This window comes from Saccopteryx bilineata, chromosome 2 (genome assembly GCF_036850765.1).
Source record: "Saccopteryx bilineata isolate mSacBil1 chromosome 2, mSacBil1_pri_phased_curated, whole genome shotgun sequence".
Classification (NCBI taxonomy): Eukaryota; Metazoa; Chordata; class Mammalia; order Chiroptera; family Emballonuridae; genus Saccopteryx; species Saccopteryx bilineata.
In genome coordinates, this window is record NC_089491.1 from 278,060,205 (window position 1) to 278,076,901 (window position 16,697).

The 16,697-nt window shown below is 50.7% G+C and overlaps 1 protein-coding gene across 1 annotated transcript in view; it reads right to left on the reverse strand.

Annotated features, from left to right (window-relative positions):
• Positions 1–14,211, reverse strand: part of RGS5 (regulator of G protein signaling 5) — a 35,535-nt gene extending 21,324 nt beyond the window's left edge. The window contains exon 1 of the mRNA XM_066261019.1: positions 14,095–14,211. Coding sequence (XP_066117116.1) covers positions 14,095–14,138 — 44 coding nt within the window. The 5' untranslated portion in view covers positions 14,139–14,211. The remainder of the gene's footprint in view (positions 1–14,094) is intronic.
• Between the last annotated feature and the right edge of the window lie 2,486 nt (positions 14,212–16,697).

The window sequence follows — 16,697 nt, forward strand, 5'->3', positions numbered from 1 at the left end:
GCTCAGGAGACCGTACTAACCGAGGGGTGTTGAGCTTGGAATCGGGCGATGGACCTTTCTGTTGACTGTGCCCAGCGTTTTGGGAACACTCAGTTACGTGACACCTGCTCTGAGCAGATGATGTCATGAGACACTTTCCAGACTCAGTTCTGTTGTTGCCGTTAAGGGCAACACGCTGAATTGCGTTAAATCCCTTCCCTGCACCTGGCGGAGAAGCCATCTACCTCCTGCCTGGGGCAGAGCGCCCGCCGGGGGCCATGTAACCAGGAGAGGGTGTGGAGCAGCTGGGATGGACGCACGTCAGAAAGGCTGTTTCTGGGGAGAAGGGGAAGGTCCAGTGAATGCCAACACTGGGCTTTTTCCTAAAAGCCAGGAGACAGAATGGCACAGGGGCAGCGGGCAAGGGTGTGGGCGCCAAACCACCCGGGTTTACTCCGCACGTGTGGTGCTCTTGGCAAAGTTGTTACACCTTCCCTCCTCTCAGTTCTCTCATCTATAAAATGGGGATAATCACGGTACTTACTTACAAGGAAGGTTCTTGTGGCTGTGAAGGTGAGTGATTGACGTGATGCACTTGTTGCTACGTGGCACGTTGACACACACCCCATCAGCGGCCGGGGGTTGTTACTGTGCGGGTGTTATGCACAGGAAACCTATGCCTGTGATGGAAGATGTCTCGTGTCTTCATGAAGAAAAAAAAAAAAAAGACAACTTCCAACAGAGGATCTGACATGGAGGGAAGACATAGTGTCACGGAGCAACATTTGCCCTTGGCTAAGCCCTACTGTCAACTCAGTCGCTAATGTGCTGGGTGATCCTGGGTACGTTATTGAAGTTTTGTCTTCAATCAAAAAAAATTAAAAGAGAGAGAGAGAGAGAGAGAGAGAGAGAGAGAAAGAGGAACAAAGGAAGGAAGAGGGGGCAGGGCATAGGAGTCCATACACACTTGGGGTTCTAGTCTGGCTCTTTCTGACCAAGCTGAGTGACATCGGTGAGTGACTTCAATTCTGAGCCTCCAGTCTTGAAGCAAAAATGGTGATGGTATAGTTTCTACCTTATATATGTGTGTGTACATTTATGTGGGTGTGTGTTATAAGGCTACTAAATAAGTTAACACATTAGAGAGCTTAGAACAGCATTGGGCACACAGCAAACGTTCTATAAATGTTACCTATTGTATTCCTGCTCAGTTACATGGGTGCTACTGTTATGATCATGGCACCTTGCACGTGGGTGTTGGTAAATATGTGTTCACTGAATGGATACCTATATAGAATAGAATGGAACAGAGGGGAATTATGCTCAATCCAGATCTGTTTGACCAACATGCAAGATAAGCCTTGCAGGGGACCCTGGACTAATGGCACTAATTCTGAAAGCGCAGGGAGGCCACATCGCCGGACAGCCCTGCCGTGAGATGACAGCGAGGCCATTGAGGCCTCCCACTGCCCAGCAAAGCCTTGGGTCCCCCCGGCACTACCATCTGTCTTGTGCTGCTATTTAAAAATGAAAAAAAAAAAAAAAAGAGTATTGTTTTTTTCCGAGCACGGCCACTCCCTGCTCAAAGATTCCCACGACACAGAGCTGTTTCCCATGGTTCTGTGGCCAGTCTCTGATACTTGTCAATCAGGGAGGTTATTGGAGGTGATGAAGGAAAAGAATGAGGGGACAAGACAGACAACAGGACAGAGGCATGGAGCCCCTGTGACCTCCAATTCCCTATCTTATTCCAAATGTGGTCGGTTGGCAGCGTCTCTGGATTTTGGTGATTCAATTTGGAAGCCAGATGATGAACAGTGGGAAAACGGTCCTCAGGCGGAGGAAGACAGAAATCTATGTTTATTTTGAGTTCCAAAGGCGGATGGGGTCAGGCGGCGTTCCCGCAGGAGCTGCCCTGAGCCCCGGGGGGACCGGGCTCTCTGTGTCCCCGTGTCACTGGGCTGTAAATCACGGAGAAGGACTTCGGAGTCAGTTTCCAGTTGTGCGTACAGGCCCTACTTCATTTCACTCACTTTCTCTAAGACAGAAGAAGGACATGAAAGTGGGAAGAAGCGGTACTGGAGAAGGAGGGAGGGAAAGAGGAATAAATTTCACCAAGACTTTAACTAAAGTCGACACCTCTAAATAATAAAACTAACCAGTCCACCATGCGACGGGTCCTCTCCCACGAACTTATGTCATCGACCCATGTGCATGGCCTGAACTCACTGGAACACTTATAAACACGTACTTTGGCCAAATTTTGGAGAGGGTTTGTTGGGCCTAATGTGTCTCGTCTGAAGGACACGGTTAGATTTCAAACCGTCTCTTCTCTCCCACCCCCGACATCTTGGAGCACCAGCGTCTCATTATTCTTGAGATTTTTGTTTTCAAGGATCTGTCTCCTTACTGATTTCATGTGCGTTTCTGGACCCACTGCCTTACCAGCTCTGTGTGCCGGGCACTGCGGGAGGCAGTGAGACACTGCTCTTGACCTGCGAGCCACTTCCGTCGAGGAGATACGTGTGCGTCGTTTTACTGGGACGCGGCTCCGAGGTTGGGTTGGGGGGGGGGAGCTCACCATTGGAAGGTAGCACGCCGGAACTCAGGTCCTGGAGTGTCTATAGTCTGACCTTGGGCCAGACGTGACATTTAACTTATTTGTGCTGGTTTTATGGTGATAGTGTGTACCTTGCGGGGTTAGGATAAGAACAAAATGGGCTGTTGGCAAACTGTGGCAGTCTGGGAAGGGAAATTCTCTTTAGGAGGAGGAGATGAATTTATTCCTCTGAACTCTCTGACCTTCCCCTTCAGCGATTCTTAGGTGATGATGTCGAGTCAGAACCCTTTTCCTTACCCTGACCTTCCCTGGTAGTTTTCTAGTGACTAACTTCATTTTTCAAAATGCCCAACTAGAACTGTCCTATGCAAGAGCCCAGGGAGTAACTCACAGCATCTGCTATAAAAATGAAGTTATTGGATAGGTGATATCCAATAACCCAACCCGAGTGGAATCTGAGGACCAGCGGGCAAGAAAGGGTATGAGCTCGCCACAAGGAAGCTGGGAACGTTCTGTGAGAGGTCAGAGGGCAGAGGGTTGGCTTCTGAGGGTGGGTCCTGGGGACACAAGATTTGTCTGGACCCGAGTGACAGGGAAGGAACAGGTAGGTGTTGGTTGGATCCCAGAGCAGGTGCTCCCCTCAGCTCCCCAGGGGTCCTCCCCAAAGTGGACACAGAAGTCCACATCTTCCTGACACATTTTCTAAAAACTCCAAAGGAGCTTTCGAGGTCCCTGCACACATCCCAGAGTCATAGTCGCGGAACCTTCTCACCGGCATTCTTAGCGGATTCCCTCCCTTCCTCCCAGTGAGCAACGCAGTCCACCCGTGGCATTCACACCCCAGAGCAGAGGGCGCGGGCTCCCAGAAGGGTGTGGTTAACTGGGTAGGAGTTGCCACCGAGTTAGAGGTCTGAAGAAGCAGATGGGTGCTTCTCCTGTGTACCCTGACTGGGAATCGAACCCAGGACTTCCACACGCTGGGCCAACGCTCTACTGCTGAGCCAACCGGCCAGGGCTCGGAGTGGTCTATTTTTCAATGTTCCATTATCTAACTTCCCTCCCTGGACCAGCTAAGTTCTTCTAACCCAGCTCCTTCCCACCTAGACCCCCAAAACTCAAACCAGGCTCTTCGGAGCGCAAATCTTACAGTGTCCTGTGGGCTTCATCTCTACACACAGTTGGGACATATGTTGGCTGTCTACACAGGCTTCATTTTTATAGCAGATGCTGTGAGTTACTCCCTGGGCTCTTGCATAGGACAGTTCTAGTTGGGCATTTTGAAAAATGAAGTTAGTCACTAGAAAACTACCAGGGAAGGTCAGGGTAAGGAAACGGGTTCTGACTTGACATCATCACCTAAGAATCGCTGAAGGGGAAGGTCAGAGAGTTCAGAGGAATAAATTCATCTCCTCCTCCTAAAGAGAATTTCCCTTCCCAGACTGCCACAGTTTGCCAACAGCCCATTCATCTTGTCACCCACCAGGCCAGGCGCAGTGGGTGATCTGTGTCCTCCCTCTCTCTGGCCCCCTGCACCCTGCCATCTGGGTCTTGTTTGCTTTCTAATGTCCCCTGTGAAGGGCCGTTATGTTTGAGCCCACTGCGATAACTCCTCTTTGGCTGCATTGGGAAACTTCTCCAAGTCCTCTGTTCTGACCCCCTCCCTTTCTGTGACTAGGCTGCACAGCTCTCCCAGCACGAAGATAACCAGGAGAGATCACCCACAAAGAAGCAGCATTCCCTTCTGAGATAACTAAACAGTTGACTCAACACATAGACTACGTATACTTTCTGGTGCTTGTAGCAATCCAATGAGAGAGGTATACCTGTTACACCCACCTTCCAGGTGAGAACACGGAGTCACAGAGAAGTTAGGTGATTTGCCCCCAAATCACGTAGGAAATGACAAGTGGGTGGGGTCCACCCAACCTCATGTCAGCCTCTGGGCTCTCAATGACTCTACCATGTCACCTCTCAGATGTTCAGACATTCTGATCACAGCTGAAGCCTCTGGTGGATAGAAATGGAAAAAGTCATTTCTCCTTAAAAACGATTAGTAGTTTGGTCATCAAAACATTTTAAATGATGGTGCCGGTGGAAGAAATGACTATTCTCAAAGGTACACACAACATTCAAAAATCAAAGTTCATTAGATAACGTGAAGGTTATCTGGGGACCTTGATTAGCTCCACCTCGAACTGTGATCTTTTTGGACAAGTCACCCAACAGTCTGGACCGGCTTTTTGTCTAGAAGAGAAGGGATTGGTCTGTGACCTGGGGCCCTTCCCCGTCTCTGAGTCTGACCTGGTCCCATTAGAAGAGAGGACAAAAGAGGTCAGGGAGCAGACTGCATCAGTGCACATTGTTGGGCTTTTACTGTGTGTCTAGGTGTGAGCAAAATGGTGTGAGGCATCCATTTTTAGACTCTCCTGATGGCCAGTGGTCTTGGCTGTTCTCGTCTTCCAGGAAGAACAGAGTCAGGGCCCCGAGCCAGCATCCATTTAATATCGTACAATGCGTCCGTAAAGGGCTATCCGGAGCTCCATATTCCCTTCCCGAGCTGCGGTCCAGACATCCGTCTGCCTGTTTCAACATGATTGCAACCATCGTGCCTTATCTGGACGTGAAGGGGCCTGAAGCTTACGCTAGTCTCAGCATCGCTGAAGGATAAATGTTGGGAGGACAGGTAGAAAGAGTGTGAAGCCTTTTTGAACCTGTCGAGGAGACTGTTGAGAAAATCCCAACGTTGAGTTGTCCCCCTCGATGTGCAGCTAAAGGAGAGAATGCAGAAAGGGAGCAATGGATGCAGGAGGCAGGCACCTCCCCGAGAAGGAAGGAATCCCCTCCAATGAGCGTTCCTCTTCGTGAAAGGACTCTGCTCCCTCGAGGTGGACACATCTTCACGTTCATCCTGTCTGCGTGGATCTCACCCATCTTTTCTCCAAGTCATAAAAAAAAAATACCAGGGAGGTGTGCATGCGTACGTGCGTGCGTGCGTGCGTGCATATGTGCGTGTGTGTGTGTGTGTGAAGACATGCAATGTGTGCGTTCAAGTGGTATCTGTGCTCACGATGTGTGTGTGTGTGTGGGGGGGGCAGGGTTAGAAACAGGGTCAGACTGGTCCGCACCTGCACCGGACCTCAGATGACCGACCGGCTCTTCTGAGAAAACCTTTGGTGTGACCTGCCGTGTTGACCTTGCCCCAAGTGCCCGGGTCAGTCACTGTCCCCCACTCTGCCTCACGTTCCTACTGACCTCGGTATACCTTGTAAACTATTCATTAAAATAGGACACCCCAGTACAGCCAACTACATTATCGATAAAATGTCCTGACTCTTCCTAAGCCTCCTGGGTCCCCCCAGACCCCAGGGCCTCATCAGGAGACAGAGGTTTCATACAAGAAAAGGTCAGAGAGCCCGCACGCTGCGCTCCCAACCATAGGCGCTCACAGAGCTGGACGCTTCCCATTTTTCAAGCGTTTTTTTGTTGTTGTTGTTGTTGTTTTTACCATGTGCTGCCTCTCTGACTCTAAACCGGCCGTTTCAACATTGTTCCAGAACCCAGAGCTGTGGCATCTGGCTGAGATTCCGTCCAGAAGGGCTGGGTGCTGTTCTGAGCAGGGTGTGCGGGGAGCCGTTGGGAAGGAGACAGGAGCACGTATAGAGGACAGAACAGTGTGAGCCTGACGCGCTGTTCACGAAGCCAGCGTGATTATCGGGGGTCAGCTGGCTGAAGCCCTCAGACCTGCTGGCCTGAGACCCTTCAATCCCGAAAGGTTTCCTTTCAGAAGGAGATAAATGGTCAAGCCAAGTTGTTTTGTCCTGATGCAGCAACAGATGAAGCCTTACAAAGAAAGAACACCGTGTCTGGACTTCCTGGGGGGCACCCTGGTCAGGATGAGTGAGGCCTGGGACACATGTGCTTTGGCTGTGTGGGTGACACAGGCCTCTCATGACTGGGTGGACCTCCCGACAGGTTTCCCAGGGAAGACCCAATCTCCCCAGCCTGGTCTAGGGGCAAGCCGCGCGCCCTCACGCTTGGTGAAAAGGGAAGTTTCTGGGATGGCACGGGCCTGGCACAGGCTGGTGTCATGGGACGCAGTCTCCACGGCTTGGAGGATGGCCGGTCTTCCAGGGGCTGCTCAGCTGCTAGAATAATTTCATTACGTAAAACCCTGGACACCTGGTTCTCTTCCTCCTTCCAGCCTCAAGGAGGGAAGCTCACTGTCAAGGACGAGGACGAGTCCCCTGGGCAGCACTCAGAAGGGCGTGAGTGGGCCGCCCTTCCCACAGACAAGACAAAAACCTGACACGGTGTGTACGCATTCGCGGGAACCACACCCCCCCAAGGCCAGGTGTGTATCCGTGTGCTCGTGGCACCTGGGCCCTCCTGCCTGCGGGAACTTCCCCTCTTAAGAGGAAACTAAATGAGCTGTGAGCAAAGTGTAAGGGCCGTGGACTGTCAGAACCCACGGCCTCCGTGAGGGTGGAAGTCCCCCTCGACTACGACAAGAAACCCGGACCACCTTTTCCCTTCACAGGCGTCACCAGAACTAAAACACTACGCGGCACACGGACAGGCAGTTTTCACAAACTGGGAGCTGGCTCTGAATTGGCCACAAGTCTTTTCAAGATGTGTGCCTTCCTGATTTAGCTCACTGAGATCCAAAGAGCCTGGAAGGAAATCACACGTGTTTCACTGAGGGAGGTCCTCGGTCTACATCCTGTCCCTGGCTTTTTTCCTGTAAGGGGTGTCTGTGTGTCTTTCCCCCAAAATTCATGGTGTCCAAGTTAGGAACGCTAGGGCGGGCAGGCTGGGAGGCATACAGATGGTCGGATTGTTGACTCACCGCCTTTGATGAATCGCTAATGAGCCAGGACAGGGCAGCCGGCCATGATGCTCCCCCCCCTCCCCTATAGTGAGTGGAAGCCTGGTTCCTCGTTCAGGACCCTGGAACCCCACCCAGGACTTTTTTCCTCGTTTACAGAGCCCCTTACACTGCTATATGAAAAGTCTGTTCTATAAATATCTGCAAGGAAAAAGAAATGAAAGACAAAGCCTACTGATTGGAGGGTGGGGGTGGATATAAGAGACTGTGAGCCCCAGGCTGGTGTGGTATCTGTGCCCCGGTGGGGACCAAGGGACACCCTTTCAATCTTGGGGGTGGGTGGCTGCCTGAACGCCAGCTCAGAGGACCTCAGGGCAGAGGGTGGGTCCCCTCACTATTGGGCGGCAAATGCCCCAAGCTGAGGTTTCTGCAGAGAAGCCTGGGGGTGGGGAGGGGCTTGGTGAGACACTCTCTGCAGTCAGTGAGGGGGTGAGAGGCCCCAGAGCCAAACCCCTCAGGTCACACTGTTTGTGATGCTGGATGTCTCCCATATCAATACTCTAGATTAGGACGGCTAATGTCCCCAGAATGAATGAAAGCACTGGTCTCTGTCCCTGTGTGTCCAGAAGTGCATTTGCAAGTTATATAACTGGAGCCCAATTAATTGTAGGAAGAACACTAGTCCACAGCTAGTGTTTATCAGCCTAATTACGATAAAGTTGAACAAGAGTAAACACACATGTGACCCCAGCTGGGTTCCAATTCAAACACTCCACATGCCAAAGACCCCTGAGGGAATCTGGATACCTACCGGGTATTACTGACGGCTGTTAAAGAACTGTTCCTTTTTAAGTGTGACCGTGGTGTTTAATGTCTTATGTTTTAGAGAGAGTCGGTATGCTTTTTAAAAAAAGAGATACCTGCTGAAAGAATTATGGGTGAAATGGTGAAGATACTGTATTATCTTACAAATTCATCTTTATTTGTTTCTTTTTTTAAAAGCTGAGGTTCTGAGGAGGAAGTGTAAAAAGAAATGTTTCCTCGTTGTGTCATTTGTTGCGTAGCCAGCTTCTCTCCTGACAAGGCAAACGCCCTCATTCACAGATGGGAGATGAAGCTCAGAGAGGTGTGGTGACTTTCCCAAGCTCACACAGCAAGCATGGAACAGGACCGGGGTTCGGACCTCCAGGCCCTCGCACTCCACAGAAGGTGGGCTGAACTCACGTCCCTCCTTACTCTGGGCCGTTTCCCCATTTCTTCAACATGTCCTCTTAGAAGTCACCTTCTCAGGCAGCCAACAACCAGCCCACAGCTCAGGCGTTCACGCTCTTTGTCCTGGGGGTGGGGCTCGGCCTTTGAAATACAGTGCAGACCCAGAACCCTGCACTATCTGAGGACTGATTGCAACTTTCAAGGAGAAATGCTAGGGACCTGGCGTCTCTGGCTTCCAGCCACTTTCTGGTTCCTGTTCCTCATGATTGATCCTGACAGCACTCATTAAAGTTTGGGTCCTTTGCTTTCTGGCCAACGGGACAGACAGAAGCCATGAACACTGGCCCCAGAGACAAAAAGCTCACCTTAGATATCATCTGTCCCCTAACAGCATGGAGTCTGTGATAAAGGGAGAAAAACAAATTAGATAACCTCTCCTGGATCCTTCTGAATGTCAGACACTGGGATCTGACAGCACAGCCCAGGCCGAAGGACAAAGAGACAGGCAGAGGCAGCGACCATGCTCTCAGAACGCACTCGCTCAGGAGCTGGGACAGAGGCTGCGGGGTGGGGGTGGGGGGCAATCGGTCTGGTGACTTTCACCAGCCACTGAAGGCCTGCGCCCTCAGTTATCATCGGGTGCCCACGGCGTGCCACGCACGGGGTGTCCTCTTGGACATTTAACAGTTTATGCCGAGGGGATAAAAATTTTCCCCTGAGCAAATCTCTTGAGTCTTGAGAGTCGGGAGTGGGTGGGTTCTGGACGGACCGCCCGGAAGGGACTGTGATGGGGAATTCAGCGTCCCCTTGGTCTCGCTGGGGAGGGGATGAGTGGCTCATGTGATGGAGGAGCAGCAGCCTGACGCTGGCCAGCCCACCTTCACCCCTGGACATGCAGGCCACCAGGGTCTGATTCTCGCCTGTCTTTCCGTGTGGACCCAACTGACCGCCCTGCCCTTTGAGGGCCCATCAGGAGCCCTTGGGCAGGCGTCACCCCCGTAACTAAGTTTACCCTGAACCGAAAGCTCCCTGAACCCCCATGCCGCCGCCTGGCTTTCTTACCACTGGGAGCATTTATTCCTTCACAGGGGATCCCTAACACAGAGGACTCATTTCTTCTTTTTTCCCCCAAACGGGGCTGCAATTTCAAGCTCTTTCGCCTTCCTGCCTAAGGCAAGTAGGAAGGTTTGCAAGGCAACCCAGAGAAATAATCTAGTCTTGTCAGGAAGGACTGAAAGGAAGGCTTTCTTAGTGATGACACCCCCCCCACCCTAACTTTGTTAACGAGCTCATCCCCTCTCTCAACATCACAGCGTGCTCCTGAAACACCAGCGACCATGTTTATCTGTGGGCTGCAGCGAGCTTCGGGTTCCTGCCATTTCCCACAGCGTGTGATCCTAACCCCGGCTACAGCTCTACCGCCGGCTCTGTGGTTCACCTTCTTGGCAGATCCTGGGTTTGTTCTTATGATCATCTGTTCATGTTCATTGCCACCATCTTTTTTTAAAATTTTTTTTAAGACTTTATTCAATTTTTAGAGAGGAGAGAGAGAGAGAGAGAGAGAGAGAGAGAGAGAGAGAAGATGGAGGAGCAGGAAGCATCAACTCCCATATGTGCCTTGACCGGGCAAGCCCAGGGATTAGAACCAGCGACCTCAGCGTTCTAGGTCGACATTTTATCCCATTGTGCCACCACAGGCCAGGCCATTGCCACCATCTTTAGCGCACTCCGTGCCGATCATTCCTCTAGGGCAGGACCCAAGGATGAACCCATGGCGTGAGGAAAAGCAGTGTTTGTTTAACCTTGCTGACCATGGTGGCTTTACGGCCTTACAGGAAGGTTAGTTAATTAGTGGTCCTGCTCCTAGTCACTTCCCCACTCTCAACTGTCCCTGTCAGACCCCCATAAATCAGAGAAGATGTGGGGGGAATGGGATGTTTAGTAAAATAAAGGCACACATGTCACCTTCTCCATATATTGCGTACGGCTGTTGAAAGTCCCAGCATCACCACAAAGGAAATGCCCCAAAGCCCGTGGGAACATGGCTCTCAGGTGTCCCGCCACCAGCAACCTTTCTAACCTTCAGCAGAAATCAGAGTTGGGGAGACACCTGCACAGGTAAAGGGTTGGTGACACCCCGCCCGGTCCTTGTTATCTGTCCCTCACTGCCCTTTGCCGATAGAGACTATGAACTTGGCATCAGGACTCTCCCCACAGGATGGACAAAAATAATAAGAATCACACTGGCTGATGGGTAGATAATGGTGGCATTTTGGGGATTCCTAAAAATAACACTGTGTGTGTGTGTGTGTGTGTGTGTGTGTGTGTGTGTGTCAGAAGACTCTCATCTTTTCCCAAAGAGCAATGTTTCCTTTGCAAATTCAGCTTGTTCAGGAATATTCAAGACACCCTGGGAAGAACATGAATTTTCATAAAGAAGGCTAGAATTTGAAGTTGAGAATCATCACTGCTGACAAGAAGACCTTCAGGTGACTCAACTCTGTCCTCCTAAATTGGCGGTCTGACCTTCTCCCACCCCTGGCCCGGGTTTCACAGTGCAACAAGACAGCACCTGGGGACTGGAGGGCCATTTGTTGCTCAAATGTCTAGACTATTGGTCTCTTTAAATATATAAGAATATGTGAGGGCCCCTTTGAGTTTTCAGAAGGAGCAGTCTCAAAAATCTAAATATGTCGAGAAAGAATTGTATCTATAAACACATCAAAGCCGACTCGGGGTTAACACTTCTCTAAACACCGAGACAGGAGCATTTCCTAAGCTCAGAGCTTTGTGAAATCGGCGTTCTTGTAAATCAGGATTAGAACCACGGATTTCAGTGTGGGGCTGGGTTTCTCAGTGTTTTTTGTTTTTTCTTTCCATGAATCGTCTCTTTTTTCTGCTCCTGAACTTGTAGAGAGACATGAATTAGGAAGAATTTCCCTTGAAGTGCATCCCTTGCTAGTCACTGAGACCAAGCGCCCTTTACTTTATTCGAACTACTTAGAATTGGAGAGGGCGTTAGAGACCAAGCAGCCCGATGCTCACCGGAACTCCTTCCCCTGTGACTGAAAAATGACGATGTGATCACCAGGTTTGTGTAACCAAATTCTAGCTCCAAGGCAACAGAGACCTTGCACCTTAACTAACTCTTCAGTAGGGCTTGCCATTAGTAACAGACTGCTTCGTTGTCCTGATTTATGTTAAGCGAAGTTTGAATAGCTTTCTCCAGGCACGGAGGAACCGCCCTGTTCCCTGGGTAGCAGAGAAGAAATGAAAGGCGGGGGGGTGGGGGGTGGGGTGGCAAGGCAGGGGTGTGGTGGGAAGCAGGGGCAGGAAGGGCAGATTTGGAAGCATGAAGTCAGGGTCACTGTTCTGCCAGGGTACACAGTCTTAGTTTCTCCCCACGAGTTCATGTGTGCTAACAGCTCCACGGCTCCCTGTCCCATGTCCCCCAAACACCCCTCACCCCCAGGCAGCACTGTAACTGGAAAGAGGGCTCCCGGTGCAACTGGAACAACAGACCATGGCCCACAGACACGCGAACTGGGAAGGACACAAAGGCTGCAGAGTGCTACCAGGAAATCTAAAGTCTTGGGAGATCCCAAAGCAAGAAAAGCTTCCCCTTGGTGACTTGGCCATAGTCCGCATGAACATCGCTTACGTCCTGGGGTAGAAGAAGGGACCGTGCATTAAAAGGCACAGAAAAGGGATGATTTATGTTGCTGGTGAAGCAGACACAAAACCTCAAGAGGAATCAGGGTGAAAAATGTTCCACCTACGTGTCTTTGTGAGCAAGAAGCTTGTCGAAAGGAACAGAAAGGACAGCAAGATCAGTCACCGTGCCAAACTTTCAACACACACCTATCAGTTCTTCACCACATGCAGGACGGCGGGGCCAAAACGTCTGCCAGACCGACGTCACAATCGTCCCACAGTCCACCGTTCCCCCACACGATAAGGCGAGATCTGTCCACGCCTGAAAGCACAGCAGGATTTCAAATGACAGGTGGGCCAGCGGCATCCATCCTGTTGAAGCTGTGAAAGGCGGGCGGCAATTTTCAGAGTCACGAAAACAGAAGAGGAAATAGCCGGGTATCCTCTCCCGTTCGGGAAACCCTGGGCTGCCTCTCTCTCACCTGCCCGTTTCTCAGGCTGAGAGCCGTCAGCGGCAGCCAATATCAACATCTGTCCTTCCCAGGTCGGTCCCGTGGCCAACATCACCACCACCCCAGCTGCAATCTAACGGTGATGACTTCACTAGGAACTGTTACATCTATCTTTTCAAAACAATCCGGGCTTTTGACAACAGGGAGAAAGGGTAGGTTTTATTCTTAGTCACAGGGTTGTTGGAAACAAATCTTTTGCCGTAATGCTGTCTCTTTAAATATCATTTGGGGGGGGGGGTATTTTTAGGGTAAAACTCATCAGCAAGAAGACCTGAGCTAAGCTAGTGAGTGGAGAAGTCAAAGCTGCCCATTGGACAACACAGACTTCTCAGACAAACACTGCCCCCAGCCTTAAGGATAGTCAAGATGTCCCCAGGGTCACCTTAATTTCCTTCCGACAATGAAGGCTCAGTCCTAATTCAGTCAAATCTGTTCTTAAGAAATAAGAGAAGCATCCTTTCGCACTCTGCGTCAGCTAGGATCGTTGGGGGTTAAATTTTCTAACAAGTGAGACGTTTGTCCTAATTGCTCAGCCCAGACCCTAAGGACCCCCACCCCACCCCCACCCCCGTCCAGATTGTCATCCCACTTAAGGGGAACCAGGGATCCTCCAAAGGGAGTCTCCCTCTCCCTCAAACAGAATGGTAGCCAATAAATGGCCTCTGTGTCTCAAGGGCTTTCTCTGTCCAGCAATCCAGCTGCTTCCTTCTAACGGAGTCAGGACGCAAAGAAGAGTGAGAAGCCCCATTGCCTCGCCCAAGCCTGCCTTCCTCCGGGGCGCCAGCACATGAACGAACACAGGCTGATGTTTATGGAGCTCTAACACACGCTAGGCGGTGTGCCGAGCCCCTCATGTCACCTCACCCATCCTCACAACCAGCCTGTGAGGCAGATGCTCTTGGCTCCATTTTACAGATGGGGAAACTGAGGCGCAGAGGGACTGAGTCAACTAACTGCCCGGCGCGCGCATGCGCGAACACACACACACACACACACACACACACACACACACACACACACAAAGCCAGGGAACCAGGACGAAAACCAGGCCATGCGGCGAGGCACCGTCTCTGAGTCTGAGCACGCAGCCCAGACGGGGCACCTCTGCAGGAGGGGGTTGCTCTGGGTGCCATGATGCGTGACCCAGCCCGGGGTGTCAATCTCCTGGCTCAGGTCTCTCCGTTCCTCCCTCCATGTGGCTCACCAAGATGACAGCTCCACTCTGCCTCCAGCACCTGTCTTGCCAACTCCCCTCCCCCCCCCACCTGCAGGACCTTCTGCTGCTTCCGGGTACCCTCCCCTGAGCCGATGCCCTGCCTCCCCAACGCCTCTGAAGCCAAGCGAGTCCTCACCTTTCCAGGCAGGAATGGGGCAAGGCTGCAAGTCCTTTGCACATGTTGGCAACTGAGTCTTCAGCTGTGAGGATAAGGTCTGAGCAGAGCAGTCTTGGTGAACTGAACTCCAGCAATGCCTGGGCAGGCTCCCCAGGGGGACTATAAGGAGGCCCTGCCCACCGCCCTCTGGGGCTGGTGGCCAATCAAGAGCCAGGAGGGGCTGGGAGCAGCCTATGCCCAAGGAGGGGCTGCATTCCTCCTGGGTGGAAGCCTTAGGCTCTAGCTGCTAACCCTGGGCAGGGCCCCCTGTTCTCACTGGGGGTCTGCAGCCCACCTGGGGGGGGCTGTGCCCTAAAACAGTTAGGAAGCCACTCAGCTCCCCGGACAGGACTTCAAGCGCCCCAGGACACAGATTCAGAGATTCCGGGGGCTGGATTAGAAAATATTTAGAGCAATATAGCAACACTTGAATACTATTTTGTAAATTTTCGTTACCGTCTCCTTCTACCCTATGATTTCTAAGAAATGTAGGGGGTTTTGTTGTTGTTGTCATTATTGTATTTTACTTTCAAAATGTATGATTTTTAAAGTAAGACGTTTCATGGGGGGCCGGTAATTTCATTGCAGGACATTTGAGGCTAGAAGTTTTAAATTCTATTGAAATTTGCTGTCTATTAACCTTTTTTTTTTGTAAGTATTTTTATATACTTCAGAAAATTTGTGTGTGTGTATATGTATGTGTGTGTGTGTCTGTATGTGTGTGTATATATATATATTTTTTTTGTTAGATATAAGCAAGGTTCCTACATATTTTAGCAACTGCAGTTATTCATTTTGTTCAAATCTTCTCCACATTGACTACTTGTTATGCTTGTCTATCCGTTCCTGATGGAAGTACTTTGATACTCTCCACATGAGCTGGATTTTGCAAACTCTTCTAGTAACTGAGGTGGCATTTGCTTCATACACCCCGAAGCTCTATTTTTAGACAGCTACGAGGTCACGATCACAGCATCTTTTTTATTTATTTATTTATTTATTCATTTTTAGAGAGGAGAGAGAGAGAGAGAGAGAGATGGGGAGGAGCTGGAAGCATCAACTCCCATATGTGCCTTGACCAGGCAAGCCCAGGGTTTCGAACCGGCGACCTCAGCATTTCCAGGTCGACGCTTTATCCACTGCGCCACCACAGGTCAGGCGATCACAGCATCTTTTAATGGAGTTGGCTTTTTAAAAATCTGTATATAAGACCTATGATGGTCTCTTAATGGATTTTAGAGCAAAATCCATCTTGTCTGCTATTAACATTTCTACCTGACCTTTGATTTGATTAGTAGTGGCCTATGTTCACTGGTCTTGACTCTTTTTAAAAATTTTTTCTTTTTTAATTTGGTGAGAAGAGGGGAGGCAGAGACAGATTCTTGCATGTGTTCCAGCTGGGATCCAACTGGCAAGCCCACTAGAGGGTGATGCTCTGCCTATCTGGGGTGTTGGTCCATTGCTCAGTAACAGAGCTCTTCTTAGTGCCTGAGGCAGAGGCCATGGTGCCCTCTTCAATATCCAGAGCCAACTCGTTCCAATTGAGCCATGGTTGCAGGAGGGGAGGAGAAGAGAGAGGGAGAGAGAGAGAGAGAGAGAGAGAGAGAGAGAGAGAGAAGCGAGGGAGGGGGGTGGACAAGCAGATGGCCACTTCTCCTGTGTACCCTGACAGGGAATCAAACCCAGGACATCCATACACCAGGTTGATGCTCCACCACTAAGCCACCTGGCCAGGGCCCATAGATTTTTAATAGACTTATTAACTTCAAGTCTGAACATCACTTAGCAACTCTCTCCTCTCCCCAAATAAAACAAAAGCCTGCGATCCCACACAGGAAGTACCTCCCTCCCTCGCATCTCACAGGAAGTATTCCCCACAGCATAGTAGGTTATCGTTCCTTCTCTGACTATTTACAGCTGCTCTGGGACCTCAGCCTCACGTTGTCACCCACTGTGATGTCTCACCTCCCGCATTGCTTCCTCAGTTCACTCTCCTTCTCCTTTTAGCGTCCCTGTTAGCGAGGACGTGTGGGGGTCCACATCACAAATCCTTGTGTTTCTAAAACAGAAAGTGAGGCTGGTCTCAGAGCCCTCATTGTTGAGTCTGGTTTTTTGTCACTGAGCATTCTAAAAGTAGTTCCTTCTCCCTGGCGTCTGTTCATGTTGCTGACCGTCCCATCCACATGGCAGCTGGATGGTGAGGGGTCTCCGGGAGCCTTTGGGGTTTCCCTCCATCCCCAGGAGAAAGGGGCATGCTATGCCTTGGTGTCTAAGCCCTCCCAACACTGAGGACTGTCCCGTATGAGGTCTAGGCCTTTCTTCAGTGTGGAGACGCTTGGTGGCGGTTCTCTGCACGTGGCTTCGTGTCTCAGTGTCCCTGTTCCTTCTCAGAGCTTCTGGAAGGTTGAGCATCGCTCTCTGCCTGCATTTCCTCTCTTCCTGCGGATGTTTTTTCATCCCTTTAAATTTCTGGGTAACATTTGGGAGGGGTTTCTCAGTGTTATCTGTCAGTTCACTGATTCTGAATTAGGCTCTGGAAATTCTACCGTTTACCTGTTAAAATGAGATGTGTTCTTCCTTAA